Genomic DNA, 15,534 nt, shown 5'->3' on the forward strand with positions numbered 1-15,534 from the left:
CTGCATGAGTAAATGAATATATACATGTATCCCAGACATACTCCCTCTCTCTCTTAAGCATCTGTTTTAATTAGCAGCTCCTCTATACCTATCAGGCGATCTGACACGCTGCAGTAACCGAGAGAAAACATGGCACGGTGAGCGTGTTGGTGTTTTTGTGTCGATATGGCATGGTTCATTGTTTGTGTGTTTGTGACCAGGTGAGTGGATGGAGGTACTGTATGCATGAAGAACACACAAACAAGACTGCAGAATAGCCTTAGATTTTACTTCCATAACAATGGTTAAAATGTTGTTTTTCAGTTATTACCTAAAACTTTATATATAATGTACAAACATTTAGAAAGAAGCTACAAGGTGAGAAGAGAGGGACAGAAAGTGTGGCAAGAGAATGTAATGCAATGATGGAGAAATACATCGGGTCTTGACCTTGATCTTTGGCTATACATCAGAATACAGTATGCGGGCTGAGTAACACAGAGATCCATTCAGGCTTGAGCCTTGAAGCAGCTCCATGCTGCCCCCATGAGAAAAGTCATGAAAGAGGAAGAATCATGGAGTCAGTTTGGAGAGGGAGGGCAGGTTAGAATGGAAGAGAGATGGAAAATACAGCAGACCTCCAGCTTTCACAGAAACCAAATTCTTTCTGGGAAAAGTACTTTTCTGGATCACACACTCATGTGCACAAACACACATACCTATCCAGACATCATCCAGTGCTCATGGCTGATTGAGGGGTTGATGATTAGGGCTGGTTGGGGCTATTGGGGTTGTCTGACTGTCTTGCCAGTGATGTGATGCCATAATACAGACACAACTTGATGACTCAACCCTCAGACAGTCACTTTCTTCATATTTACTTTACCATCACCTAAAATACAAAGAGACACCAGGGAAGCAAATACAACTATGCTACATGTGACCATTATCACATTTTATTACACATGAGTTCATATACAATATTTACAAAATTACTAACAGAATTACTAACACCTACTCTACTCCACAAAGAAATGAAATCTTAAAGGAACTTTTACCCCAAGACGCAGTCCCTCAAAAATGATGGGCAACATTGATGTTTTCCAGGTGAATCATTTGAATGGCAGTTGTAAAACCGACTGGGCCGTGGTGGTGGGGGCTGTCTCTAAAATGGGAAACAAGCGCATGAGCGGTTCTGCTGTGTCTTCAGTCCTCTTCCCCATCGTCAAGATTCCCGCCGCTTGGTTCCGTGACCCGTGGAGTAGCTGATTTAACCGGCTCTGGAAACGACGTTCATCAGTTTCTTTCCGTTTACCGAGTGTGAGGATGCCAGTGGCTGCGTCATCAGTGAGGGGTCTCCTTGTCCCCGTCCCATTACCTGAGCGACAGAGCAGGACGTAAAGGCGGCAGGAGTGGGATTTCTGTCTGCAACAATTGGCAACCTCCTGAGCGTCACAGGCCAGATGAGAGATGAGTAGCATCAAGATGAGAACCTTGAGTTTCTGTCAGTAGAAGCAGATACAGTATTTCAATGTTAGAATTGTATAAGAGAGAGAGAGAGAGAGACAGAGACAGACAGAGAGAGAAAGGGAGTTTCACGTTTTTTTTTTATCTCACATGCACAGTGAAATGCCTTTCTTGCAAACTCAAAAAAAAATATTATGAAAAACAAGAGAGTAAGATAGAGAGAGCGAGATGCATAGGCCTATGCTAATATACGTTTATGTTTAATATGAAAAATGTAAGCTAAAATGTACTCAGGAACAATCATTGAGAACAATTTCAGAAAGATTTGAGTCATGTCTGCTAACAACTATCCGTTTTAGAACGTTTTCTTCAGTATCCAACAGAAAAGGTCTTGCTATTTTGAAAGATTATGTAATTGATTAATACCCTAAAACCCATGACCAAAAACCCTATTCAATAGACTGAAAGGAATTCAAACCCATGAAAATATCAGGGCAGTGACTGACACGCTAAGTGCAAATAATGGTGTTCCATCTCCATTCTAAAAATACTAAATGCAAATTAGGGAGCATTAGCGAGCATTACCATTCATCCAAATATAATACCTGATATACTTTTCTGAACATTCCCTTTAGTACATGTACCTACATGACCTTTGTCTGAGGACCGTAATGGCTGCTTAAATTATTCACAGTAAAAACATCTGTAATAAAAGCTGTGTTACATAGTCGATCCTACCTTTGTGGATGAGCATCCTGTGTCCATCCCTGGTGCTGTAGTCCAGTGCTTTGTGTTGAAACACATGTTCTGTTAAAGGCTGTGGGGTCCACTTCTACTCTCACCACTCTCTGTAGCCAGTTTCCTTTTAAAAGGCCCTATGTTGTCTAATTTCCACCCTCCATAGACGTCATTAAGATATATTTAGTCCAGTGGACGGGGACATCAACAAAAATATATGCTCTTTTTCTATTGTAAAGTTTGACTCGTTTGCTCATTTGATGACTTGAAGTCTATCAGCCGTCCTTAATGACTCTGATCCTGCTCCAGACCATCTCTAGGACATTTCCTGGGTTTTGAATAAAGTAGTGGAATGCTATTATGTCAGGGTGGTGGGGAGCTTCGTTAGGACATACCGTTATGATTAGTGGTGAGGGAGACTGGGTTAATTAGCTGCAGTAATAGACATGGTCTCATCAAAGATATGAGGGAACACAAAGAACCATCCCTGATAACCTTTAGAAGCTGACTGACTGAATGGTCTGTAAATAGATGGTCATCTAACAGTCCTAATGAGGGCTAATGATCACTATCTCTATTGTATTAAATATGACGTGTCGCTCCGGGAATACTGACACACCAAGAACAGTGTGTTTGTTGTTTCAAACAATGTTCTTGATGATGTTATCCCCTTAGCTATTGGTCATTGGTGGTAGAGACCCCTTGACTTTTTTCACTTGTTACGTTACAGACTTATTCTAAAATTGATTAAATTGATTTTTTACCTCAGCAATCTACACACGATACCACATAATGACAAAGCAAAAACTGGTTTTTATAAATGTGTGAAATATTACATTTACATAAGTATTCAGACCCTTTATTCAGTACTTTGTTGAAGCACCTTTGGCAGCGATTACAGCCTCGATTCTTCTTGGGTATGACATTTCAAGCTTGGCACATCTGTATTTGGGGAGTTTCTCCCATTTTTCTCTGCAGATCCTCTCAAGCTCTGTCAGGTTGGATGGGGAGCGTCGCTGCACAGCTATTTTCAGGTCTCTCCAGAGATGTTCGATCGGGTTCAAGTCCGTGCTCTGGCTGGGCCACTCAAGAACATTCAGAGACTTGTCCCGAAGCCACTTCTGCATTGTCTTGGCTGTGTGCTTAGGGTCGTTGTCCTGTTGGAAGGTGAACCTTCGCCCCAGTCTGAGGTACTGAGCGCTCTGGAGCAGGTTTTCATCAAGGATCTCTCTGTACTTTGCTCCTTTCATCTTTCCCTCGATCCTGACTAGTCTCCCAGTCCCTGCCGCTGAAAAACATCCCCACAGCATGATGCTGCCACCACCATGCTTCACCGTAGGGATGGTGAAAGGTTTTCTCCAGACGTGACACTTGGCTTCCAGGCCAAAGAATCTTGACCAGAGAATCTTGTTTCTCATGGTTTGAGAGTCCTTTCAGTACCTTTTGGCAAACTCCAAGCGGGCTGTCATGAGCCTTTTACTGAGGAGTGGCTTCTGTCTGGCCACTCTACCATTGGTGGATATTGGAATATAACTTCAAATAAAATAAATCAACGTAGGCTACAGCAGAACACACATATTAGAATATATAGGCCTCCTGCCTATGTGATAATATGACGTACCACTACATGTCCAAAAGTATGTGGACACCTGCTCGTCAAACATCTCATTCCAAAATCATGGCCGTTAATATGGAGTTGGTCCCCCCTTTGCTGCTATAACAGCCTCCCCTCCATTCTTCTGGGAAGGCTTTCCACTAGATGTTGCAACATGGCTGCGGGGTCTTGCTTCCATTCAGCCACACAAGAGCATTAGTGAGATCGGGCACTGATGTTGGGCGATTAGGCTTGGCTTGCAGTCGACATTCCAATTAATCCCAAAGGTGTTCGATGGGGTTGAGGTCAGGGCTCTGTGCAGGCCAGTCAAGTTCTTCCACACCGATCTCGACAAACCATTTCTTTTTGGACCACGATTTGTGCACGGGGGTATTGTCCCGCTGAAATAGGAAAGGGCCTTACCCAAACTGTTACCACAAAGTTGGAAGCACAGAATCGTCTAGAATGTCATTGTATGCCGTAACCTTAAGATTCCCTTCACTGGAACTAAGGGGCCTAGCCCGAACCATGAAAAACACCCCCTGACCATTATTCTTCCTCCACCAAACTTTACATTTGGCACTATTGGGGCAAGTAGCGTTCTCCTGGCATCTGCCAAACACAGATTTGTCCGTTGGACTGCCAGATGGTGAAGCTTGATTCATCACTTCAGAGAACGCGTTTCCACTGTTTAGAGTCCAATGGCGGCGAGCTTTACACCACTCCAGCCGACGCTTGGCATTGCGCATGGGGATCTTAGGCTTGTGTGCAGCTGCTCTGCCATGGAAACCCATTTCATGAAGCTCCCGACGAACAGTTCTTGTGCTGACATTGCTTCCAGAGGCAACGTCAGCTTCCGAGGACAGACGATGTTTACGCGCTACGCGCTTCATCACTCAGCGGTCCCGTTCTGTGAGCTTGTGTGGCCTACCACTTCACAGCTGAGCTGTTGTTGCTCCTAGACATTTCTACTTCACAATAACAGCACTTACAGTTGACCAGGGCAGCTCTAGCAGGGCTGAAATTTGACAAACTGACTTGTTGGAAAAGTGGCATCCTATGACGGTGCCACGTTGAAAGTCACTGGGCTCTTCAGTAAGGCCATTATACTGCCAATGTTTGTCTATGGAGATTCATGGCTGTGTGCACGATTTTATACACCTGTTAGCAATGGATGTGGCTGAAATAGCCGAATCCACTAATTTGAAGGGGTGTCCACATACTTTTGTATATATATTGTATGAGAATATACAGTTGAAGTCAGAAGTTTACATTTTAGTCATTTAGCAGACGCTCTTATCCAGAGCGACTTACAGTTACTGAGTGCATACATTTTCATACTGGCCCCCCGTGGGAAACAAACCCACAACCCTGGCATTGCAAGCGCCATGCTCTACCAACTGAGCTACAGGGGACCTATTTAGTTTACATACACTTAGGTTGGAGTCATTAAAACTCGTTTTTCAACCACTCCAAACATTTCTTGTTAACAAAGTATAGTTTTGGCAAGTCAGTTAGGACATCTACTGAGTCTGACTCGCTAGTGGAGGTGCCGGTGGTGCTGAACTGGCGGGATTAGCAGCGCTACTAGCTAAAGCATCGCCATCAGGAACAGTTTGCCCCTCTCCTCTCCTCCGGCACAGACAGTTCTCTGGCACATTCTGGGTTTGAGTCACCATCTTTCTCTGGATTTTTGGACTTGAAAAATTTCATCAAACTCGATTGCCTTTTCTTATCCATTTATTATTTGGCTTTCCCACGTTTCAAATTCAGTAGGGGACGACTAGCCTAGGCTACATGACGTGATTACGTAGGGACCTCTTCACTAGCTGACCACCACTACCAAGAGTTGCCAACTCCTCAGTAAGGAAAGTAGCTATTGGCTGTCCTAAAAGTCGCTAAATGACGTCATCACATAATTTGCATTATTGGCCATGTACATGTAATTGTGATGGACGCTGTAGGAGAGAGGAATAACGTCGTGGGAGAGACAAAAAGTGAGTAAAAAACACCCTACATTTACATCCCGCCCTGAATGTAAACCAGGGCGGGATCAACCAACGGCGGCTTCCCGCATGCGCGATTCATTTGCAGTCTGGACGCGGAGGGGTGAACATCTCCTGCTTTGACTACAGCTGGGAGGGGCTGCTGCACGAGGACTGGGCCGCCTGTGAGTGCTTTGGGACGGGGGTAACAAAGCACCCGCTGCTCGTTGAGAAGAGTAAGAACGACACGTGCTTTCACGTCAGTCTCCAAAAGTCTCCAATAACACCAGAAAAAGTCCCTAGATTTGTCACTAGTCGCTTTTTTGGAAATGTGTCGCTAGAAGGGTCTGAAAACACGCTAAATATAGCGACAAAGTCGCTAAATTGGCAACATTGACCAAGACCTGTGTCAAGATAAATTACTTACCTCACTGGCCCTCCCCATAACCTCTATGTACAAATAAGAGAGAAGGTCTGGAATCAGTGTGGCAGGATAGGATGATTACACAGAAGGATCACTGCACTTTTACATGTGTGGGGGGCGGGAGAAATAACGAGGAGGCAACTTAATTTAACGCTGATCGCTTTTATTAGAATGTTTACAGTGTGTACAGTGAACCAATGAATAAATCATGCTGCGAGAGGGCCGGAACCGGGCAAATAGGTGCCGGAACGAACGAAGTCAAATCTAAGAGGTGCCGGATCCTGTTCCGGCAGGATCCGGCTCAAATTAAGCACTGCTTGGGCCAGTAACAGAAAGTTTGGTAGAGCTGACTAGGTGAAAAATCTCCAGGTTTGCAGTCAATAATGGCTGATCCCTGGCCATGACCCCACTCTCTGAGGGTGTCTCAGGAGGAGTGGGATATGCAACACACTTGTACAGGTTACACACTTCAGAACGTATTCATACCCCTTGACTTATTCCACATTTTGTTGTATTATAGCCTGAATTCAAAATTGATTAAATATATTTTTTTCTCACCCATCAATACCCCATAATGACAAAGTGAAAACATGTTTTTAGAAATGTTTGCAAATGTATTGAAAATGAAATACAGAAATATCTAATTTACTTAAGTATTCACACCCATTTTTACATTTACATTTTAGTCATTTAGCAGACGCTCTTATCCAGAGCGACTTACAGTTAGTGAATACATATTTTTTTGTTTTTATTTAATTTTTTTTGTTTATACTGGCCCCCCGTGGGAACTGACACCCCTGAGTCAATGAATGTTACAATCACTGTGACAGCGATTACAGCTGTGAGTCTTTCTGGGTAAGTCTCTAAGAGCTTTGCACACCTGGATTGTACAATATTAGCACATTATTCTTTAAAAAATTCTTCAAACTCTGTCAAGTTGGTTGTTGATCATTGCTAGACAGCTATTTACAAGTCTTGCCGTATATTTTCAAGCCGATTTAAGTCAAAACTGTATGTAGGCCACTCAGGAACATTCAATGTAGTCTTGGTAAGCAACTCCAGTGTATATTTGGCCTTGTATTTTAGGTTATTGTCCTGCTGAATGGTGAATTTGTCTCCCAGTGTCTGTTGGAAAGCAGACTGAACCAGGTTTTCCTCTAGGATTTTGCCTGTGCATAGCTCTATTCCATTTATTTTTAGCCTAAAGAACTCCTTAGTCCTTGCTGATGAAAACCATAACCATAACATGATGCGGCCACTACCATGCTTGAAAATATGAAGAGTGGTACTCAGCGAGGTGTTGGATTTGCCCCAAACATAACACTTTATATTCAGGACATAAAATTAATTTATTTGCCATATTTTTTGCAGTTTTACTTTAGTGCCTTATTGCAAACAGGATGCATGTTTTTATTCTGTACAGGCTTCCTTCTTTTCCCTCTGTCATTTAGGTTAGTATTGTGGAGTAACTACAATGTTGTTGATCCATCATCAGTTTTCTCCTATCACAGCCATTAAACTCTGTAACTGTTTTAAAGTCACCATTGGCCTCATGGTGAAATCCCTGAGCGGTTTCCTTCCTCTCCGGCAACTGAGTTAGGAAGGATGCCTGTATCTTAGTAGTGACTGGGTGTATTGATACACCATCCAAAGTGTAATTAATAACTTCACCATGCTCAAAGGGATATTCAATGTCTGCTTTTTAAACGTTTTACCCTTCTACCAATAGGTGCTCTTCTTTGCGAGGCATTGGAAAACCTCCCTGGTCTTTGTGGTTGAATCTGTGTTTGAAATTCACTGCTCGACTGAGGGACCTTACAGATAATTGTATGTGTGGGGTACAGAAATGAGGTAGTCATTAAATAATCATTTTAAACACTATTATTGCACACTGAGTGAGTCCTGAACCTGAAATTTAGGCTTGCAATAACCAAGGGATTGAATACTTACTGACTCAAGACATTTCAGCTTTTCATTTGGAATACATTTGTAAAAATGTATAGAAACATAATTCCACTTTGACATTATGGGGTATTGTGTGTAAGCCAGTGACACAAAATCTCAATGTAATCCATTTTAAATTCAGGCTGTAACACAACAACAAAAAAGCCAAGGGGTGTGAATACTTTCTGAAGGCACTGTGTGAAGCAGGACAAATATAAGCATCCCCTATTTGACCTGGACCTATAGTACCTGACCTTAGCAAAAGGCTGAATCCCTCATGCCCATCCCTCCAGTCACTCATAACCTTTTCCCTACTATTTGTCGCCACCTTCTGGAGTTGTCAATGTCAGGTAGGCTCCCAGCATAAAGACAATGACAAAGTGGAAGAATTGAAGGAAAGGAGGCAATGAAGCCAGTTTTAATGGGGCATTTTAAGGAGCTCATACAGAAGTCACATCACTTTACAGTGAAACACAAGTCAGATTATTGTTTGACCCAATTTTTGGAATGATGACCCCCAACCCAAACCCACCCTGACCTCTAACCCCTACACCCGACATTACACACCACCTGTCTTGATCTGCAGCACAGAACAACAGGTATCAAGTCACTGTATATGTAGAAGCAATGTACTGTATATAAAATAATTGTAATATGAATATAACTAACATCAATTATGAATATAACTAACATCAATTATAACAATAATCATAATATCAACGGGATGTTTTGTTTCAGGGAGAATTATCAGAGATAAATGTAAAGTGTTTCTTCATTACTTGTACATACATACAGTATACATCTATATAGATTCATAGTTTCTCTTTTAGGTTAGGTGTGTGTTTGATTGACAGCAGGAATCTGCCCCAGGTCCATGTTTCTCTTGTGATCGTTGATCTATAGAGTCCTTTAGTCTCTTCAGCGCAGACAGGGTCGACAGACTGTTCCAGTTAAAACAGGCTGGTGAGCTCTTGCTAGTAGCTACCTCTGAGTGCTGGAGCGTGGGCAGAGCACGGCCACGCTCCCTCCATCCATGGGACGACGACAGCAACATACGGGACGTTACGCACACAGCCCCTACTACGCGCAGAGTCCAGGCATGTTGTGATTGACAATTAACAAAAATAAAAATCTTAATTAAGGGCACTGTGCAAGTGTTTGGGGTCCTGTGGAGGTTGGAGTCTCCAGCAGGGGGAGCCAGTGCATCATTGTAGAGGCCAGGTAGGTAGGGCCTGACAGAGAGAGGCTGCAGAGCTGCAGTCCTTTACCGTCTCTCTCACAGACAGCTCCCAGGTTAGTTTGTGCAGTAATGGTCCTCTAGCTAGGATCCCTACAGAGCTCAAGAGTCTGTGTGAGCTGCTCTACGTTGTGCACTTAAAATGGCAGCCGCCTCCTCAGAGAGAAGGGCAAAAGGTTGAAGCTCAGGATGATGCATGGAAGGGCAGATCTACCGGTATATGGAGTAAACATAAGGGAGAAGATAGAGGAGGAGGAAAGGAAAGGAAAGGGTCCTGGACCTGCTATGGGTATCTTAGGGGAATCCAAAGGCGAACTTGTGCGGTATGAAATGCCAATGTAAGGTGCCTGTACCCACAGGGCCAGCAGTGCTGGCACTGCCCAGAGAAAGACAGCGAGACTGTCTCTATCGAATCCAAGATAGAGAAATAGGAAAGGAGAGAGAGCTGACAGAGACATTTATTCTTTGTCTCTAAAACAATCTATTTTCAAACTTGTGTCTCTTGTCTTTTACGGCAAGTTTTCTTCCCCGTCCCTTGCTCTGTTTGCTGTTTCTCTTCTGCTCTTTCACTCTCATCATCTCTCTCCCTCTCACCATCTCTCTCCCTCTCCTTTTCCTGCTCTTTTTCCTTCTCCTTCTCCTTCCTTCTCTCCTTCTCCTTCTCCTTCCTTCTCTCCTCCTTCTCCTTCTTCCTTCTCTCCTTCTCCCTCTCCTCTTTTTTCCTTTCTATCTCACTCTGCATGTCCATCTTCGGGGGTGTTAAAGGAACCATCCATTTTCTTTGCTCTTCTCCTCTCTGCTTCTCAAGCACCCTCTCTCTTTCTATTCTCCTCTCCCTGTCTCTCTTTGGGTGGACTCCACTGCGGGTACAGGCAACGGGTCAGCAGGAACCATCGCTGGCCGTCTCGTTCTCAGAGATGGCATCATGAGAGCCTGCTGCCCTATACTGTGGGGGCTGGGGCGGGAGGGGAGGCAGGGGATGGTGTTGAGTATGGAGCTGGGCCTGGAGCTGTGCTTGGGCCTCGGGCTGGGGTTCCGCCAGGGGTTGGGACAGAGGCTGGGGTTGGTTCTGGGCCTGAGGTTGGAGATGGTGAGGTTGGGGTGGATGGTGGGGCTGGGCCTGGTACTGGTGTTGGAGCTGAGGGGAGGCAGCTCCGTTCTTGCTCAGGCCACAGGACTGGGTGGCACAGTGGATCTGACGCAGTGTGTCCAAAGCCTCACTCTTAGCGTGCTTCAGCAGGTCCGCCTGACCCTGAGAGTGAGAGAGAGACAAGCGAGAGAGAGAGACAAGAAAGAGAGAGAGAGGGACAAATGAGAAAGCGAGAGAATGCTGTCACTCATGTGTTTCAGTATTGCCCTCTATACCAGACGGTGTCAGAGGAAGACCCAAACATTTTTCAGACTCCAGCCACCCAAGCCATAGATAGTTCTCTCTGCTACTGCATGGCAAGCGGTACCAGTGCACCAAGTCTGGAACCAACAGGACCCTGAACAGCTTTTACCCCAAAACCATAAGACTGCTAAACAAAAATACCCACTGCTGTTACTATCTATTATCTATCCTGTTGCCTAGTTACTTTAACCCTGCCTATATGTTTATAGCTACCTCAATTACCTCGTACCCCTGCACATCGACTCAGTACTGGTATTGTTGAAAAAGGACCCGTAAGTAAGCGTTTCACTGTTAGTCTACACCTGTCATTTTCAAAGCATGTGACAAATACAATTTGATTTGATTTAATGCACTACATTCTTTTAGCCAGCAGATGGCAGTCTACATCCATGCTGCGGTGTGGTTGGAGGAATTCTCTGCGGTTCCTCAGAGCTCCTTTAAAAGTAATCTGTTGATAAGTGATCCCCCACCATCATCATCGTCCTCTTTATTTAGGAACACCCCAGAGATGAAACCGGGCCAGATGGGGAGGAAGTGGTCAAGGCAGGCATCCCGCTTTATGGCGTTGTAAAGTCAATCAGGGCAGTTTCTGTTGCTGCCTTGGTTTCTGAGTGAAAGAGTGAGCTACTGCAGCCCTGCTGGCTCTATTCTGTAGTGTTGTGGGCTTGGATTAATGTCCCCCAAAAAACCCCACAGACCCTCACTACTAAACCCTTAACACTCCCCTCTTCCTTGTCTTCACTCTACATCCTTACCACTACCACTATCCTCTCCCAGTATGTCTCTCTCTCCATGTCCTCCACCACCACATCCCTTCACAGCCCACCTAAACAGCAACCGTCCCCTATTCTCTTCTCTGACTCTGCTTGTCTCTGAAGCGCTCTGAGTCTCACCACCATACTCACATATTCTATCCTGCCGTCCTCAGCAGTTAGTTGGCTAAGGGAACCTGAGAGACGTCCCTGTGGGACGATGCTGTTCGAGGCAAGGACCAGGGAACATGTCCTGTCTGTACTGGGGGTGTCTGCCTGCCTGCCTGCCTGTCTGTCTGTCTGTTTGTTTGTCTGTCGGACTCTAGTACAGTCTATTCCCATTGCCACTGGGCAGACAGAGTAGAGTGGCATGTAGTACAGGGGGGTTGAGGGTACAACCCTGGACAAAATGACAAAATGTTCCCCTCTCACGTGAGGGTAATGCTTAGCGACAAGTCTTCTACATGAAGGGCCTCAGAACACAATCCACTCCAACAGCATGAATAAAACATATGTTTGAGAAATTATGTAATGTTGCTGTGGGAGTCACAAAGCTGGTGCTGCTGCACCAGTCAGGGACTTGGCTGGTGGTACCGGAACCAAATCACTATGGGCTGAGCTCAACCATGGCTACGGGGACACTCACCCCCGCAGCTGGCCTGTACTGCAGCACAGCGCTCCACTGGGGGTTAGCCAAGGCTGAGGCTCCACAGCACACAGAGCCAACAATCACACATCTCCATCTGTAGAAGATTCTAACTCCTAGTCAATTACAGTTGTTCGTTCCTCATCCCCAACACAGTCCATTAACCTGTTTCTGTCATTTTTGCTTTTTGGGAAGGTTTATCTCAACCGCCAATGTGCCTCCAGATCTGAACATATGGGTCAGAGGGAGAGAGGACTCCGTGAAACTATAGGTTAGCTGTGGAGAGAGCAGTGGGCAAAGAGACAGACTGGTGACAGGAGGAGCTTCAACATGGACAGTCCTTTAATCATTGACTTCTAAATTACTATGCTTCAAGAACAATACTGTATCTAGAGAATCAGACTAGCTGGTGCTGCTGGAGGGAAGGCAGTGTTCTCTACAATCTCATAGTGTCTTTGGAGCTTCTTATGTTTCTCTCTCTCTCTCCCTCTCTACCCCCTACCCTCCTGTGCCCAGTAGAAAGAGCTGGCAGGCTGCGTACCCTCATGGAGTCTGTGGGCTGTGGAACAAGCGAGTTGGACTGAATGGAGAGGTAACTGCCTGCCTGGACTTGGGTTGCCAAGCCTGGCTGGCACACACAGACCATACTGCCTCATACCAAATGTTCACCACCATAACGAGAGGTAGATTGGCTGTTAATGAGCCCGTGTTTGCTGTGCCATGCAGATACGGACATGCAGCCTGTACCCATAACTCACCGTACAGACACAAGGAAGGAGGAAGGAGGGAGAAGGATGGGGGTAGAGGGGCCGAAATATGGAGGGGGTAAGGCATTAGGTTTTGTGTGTCCACGTTAGGCTTCTGAAGTGCTTAAGTCCTTCAGTTCTGTAGAGTGAATTAAAGCTTAATTAAGATAAGCCTGCCAGCCACATATGCTGGAAAATAACAATGAGTGCAAACAAAATAAGTTGAGCAACACACTTTTTGAAGGTGAATCTAAAACGACTATTAACATTGTCTAGTGGCTACCACTACCTTTGAGCATTCTATTTCTATCCTCTCTTCTAGACATTTCCATTTTGTCTTTAACTTTATTTCTGATCCTGTTTGATGCAGCTCAGACATCTCCCTGATTAATCCTGGGGAATCAAATGTCTCCCTCGTCACATCCTCCCTCTTCTGCTGCCTGCCAGCCCGGCGGAGCCCCAAACCAGGCTAAACACTTCCCTCAATCCTGAATAATTACATCCAGATGAGATCGAAAACACAGATCACACATTCTCTCTATATCCTTATTAGTGTCTGGGCGAGATGGCGGCGAGGCTTAGTGCTTTATCAGTGTCGCTATTACCACAGGTAATGATTCATTGAGGCTGTGAAACGAGGGCGTTGGGCCCCGCTTTATATGATTGTGGGCCTGTGTCACAGGCGAGGAGACAGAGGAGAGAGGGCAGAGAAGGGAGAGAGGGGAGAGAGGACAGAGAGAGGGAATATAGAGGGGACAGAGGGGAGGGGAGAGGAGAGCGAGATGGAGAGGGGAGAGAGGAGAGAGGAGGGGGAGAGCGTGACACCAATGGCCCACCGAAGGGCACGTCCGCTGGGTCCAAAACTCCTGGGAAAGGGGGGTGATGGTGGAGAGGGGTGGAGCTTACTGTGCATGTTGGCTAACAAATGGTGTGCGATGGTATCAAAAAATACTACAGTTTACTATAGAATACTATAGTACTTACTATAGAATTCTATAGTAAACTGTAGTATACTGTAGAATACTATACTACACACTGTATTATCCCTTGATCATGTGTAGTACTTACTATAGAATGTTGTATTGTACTGTAGAATACTATAGTAAATACTAAAGTATTATACGCAAAAGAAGCACTGTAGTAAATACTACAGTAATGTCCGCAAAAACACTACAGTCCACAAAAACACTACGCTTTTTTAACTATAGTAAATACTACAGTATTTAATTTGCATATACCCTGCCCATTCCCCTCTCCCATATCGCAATTTGCGCCATCCATAAGTGAGAAACCTACATGCCATGTATAGACCATATATTGTGTTCCCTACACAACATTCATTACTATAGTATATACTACAGTTTTCTTTTACTACAGTATTTATACTATAGTTAACTGTAAATACTACAGTATACTACACTAAATACTACAGTATACTACAGGAAACACTACAGTGAATACTACAGCAAAGTCTGCAAAAACACTACAGTGAATACTCGACCCCATCACCTCCTCCCTTCTCCAGACCATCTCTGGAGACGCTCTCCCATTCCTCACTTCCCTTATCAACTCATCCCTGACCACTGGCTGCATCCCCTCTGACTTCAAAATGGCCCGAGTCACTCCCCTCCTCAAGAAACTAATACTCGACTCATCTGATGTCAAAAACTATAGACCTGCATCCCTTCGTTCTTTTTCTTTCTAAAACACTTGAGCGTGCTGTCTCTGGTCAACTCGTTATCGCTCTCAGAACCATCTTCTTGACCCTAACCAGTCAGGCTTCAAGACGGGTCACTCAACTGAGACTGCTCTCTTCTCTGTGTCTCTGTGTCTCCGCACTCTCAAAGCTGACTTGCTCTCCGCTGTTCTCATCCTCCTAGATCTATCCGCTGCCTTCGACACCGTGAACCATCAGATCCTCCTCTCCCCCCTCTCAGGGCTGGGCGTCTCAGGCTCTGCACACTCTTCGATTGCATCCTACCTGGCAGGCCGCTCCTACCAGGTGACGTGGAGAGGATCTGTGTCTGCACCATGTACTCTCACTACTGGTGTCCCCCAGGGCTCGGTTCTAGGCCCTCTCCTCTTCTCTCTATATACCAAGTCACTCGGCTCCGTCATAACCTCACATGGTCCCTCCTATCATTGCTATGCGGATGACACGCAACTACTTTTCTCCTTTCCCCCCTTCTGACATGCAGGTGGCGACACGCATCTCTGCGTGCTTGGCAGGTATCTCAATTTGGATGTCGGCCACCACCTCAAACTCAAACTCGACAAGACGGATCTGCTCTTCCTCCTGAGGAAAGGCCTGCCCGCTCAAAGACCTCTCCATCATGGTTGACAACTCCACAGTGTCGCCCTCCCAGAGTGCAAAGAACCTTTGCGTGACCCTGGACAACACCCTGTTGTTCTCTGCAAACATCAAAGCAGTGACTGCAGGTTCATGCTCTACAACATCCGTAGAGTATGACCCTACCTCACACAGGAAGCAGCGCAGGTCCTAATCCAGGCACTTGTCCTCTCCCTTCTGGACTACTGCAACTCATTGTTGGCTGGGCTCTCCGCTTGTGCCATCAAACCCCTGCAACTTATCCAGAACACTGCAGCCCGCCTGGTTTTCAACCTTCCC

General features: G+C 45.3%; 2 protein-coding genes across 2 annotated transcripts in view; both read right to left on the reverse strand.

Moving 5' to 3' along the window:
- Nucleotides 1-378: 378 nt before the first annotated feature.
- Nucleotides 379-2,271, reverse strand: LOC121551239 (orexin-like). The gene is made up of 2 exons (XM_041863799.1): nt 2,185-2,271; nt 379-1,481 (listed from the first exon to the last, which is right to left on the reverse strand). The coding sequence occupies exons 1-2, from the start codon at nt 2,248-2,250 to the stop codon at nt 1,092-1,094; spliced, it is 456 nt and encodes a 151-aa protein (XP_041719733.1). The 5' UTR covers nt 2,251-2,271; the 3' UTR covers nt 379-1,091.
- A 7,757-nt stretch (nt 2,272-10,028) lies between these two features.
- Nucleotides 10,029-15,534, reverse strand: part of LOC121550646 (inactive phospholipase C-like protein 2) — a 101,428-nt gene continuing 95,922 nt past the window's right edge. The window contains exon 6 of the mRNA XM_041862985.2: nt 10,029-10,620. Within this exon, the coding sequence (XP_041718919.1) occupies nt 10,249-10,620 (372 nt within the window). The 3' untranslated portion in view covers nt 10,029-10,248. The remainder of the gene's footprint in view (nt 10,621-15,534) is intronic.

The sequence above is a fragment of the Coregonus clupeaformis genome, chromosome 35, assembly GCF_020615455.1.
Source record: "Coregonus clupeaformis isolate EN_2021a chromosome 35, ASM2061545v1, whole genome shotgun sequence".
In the NCBI taxonomy this organism is placed as follows: domain Eukaryota; kingdom Metazoa; phylum Chordata; class Actinopteri; order Salmoniformes; family Salmonidae; genus Coregonus; species Coregonus clupeaformis.

Bases quoted from the DNA above. Each gene is read 5' to 3' on its own strand.
- LOC121551239 (XM_041863799.1), bottom strand. From the start codon at position 2,250: ATGTGTTTCAACACAAAGCACTGGACTACAGCACCAGGGATGGACACA. The intron at 1,482-2,184 runs GTAGGATCGACT...TTCTACTGACAG, and splicing joins CAGGATGCTCATCCACAAAG to AAACTCAAGGTTCTCATCTT.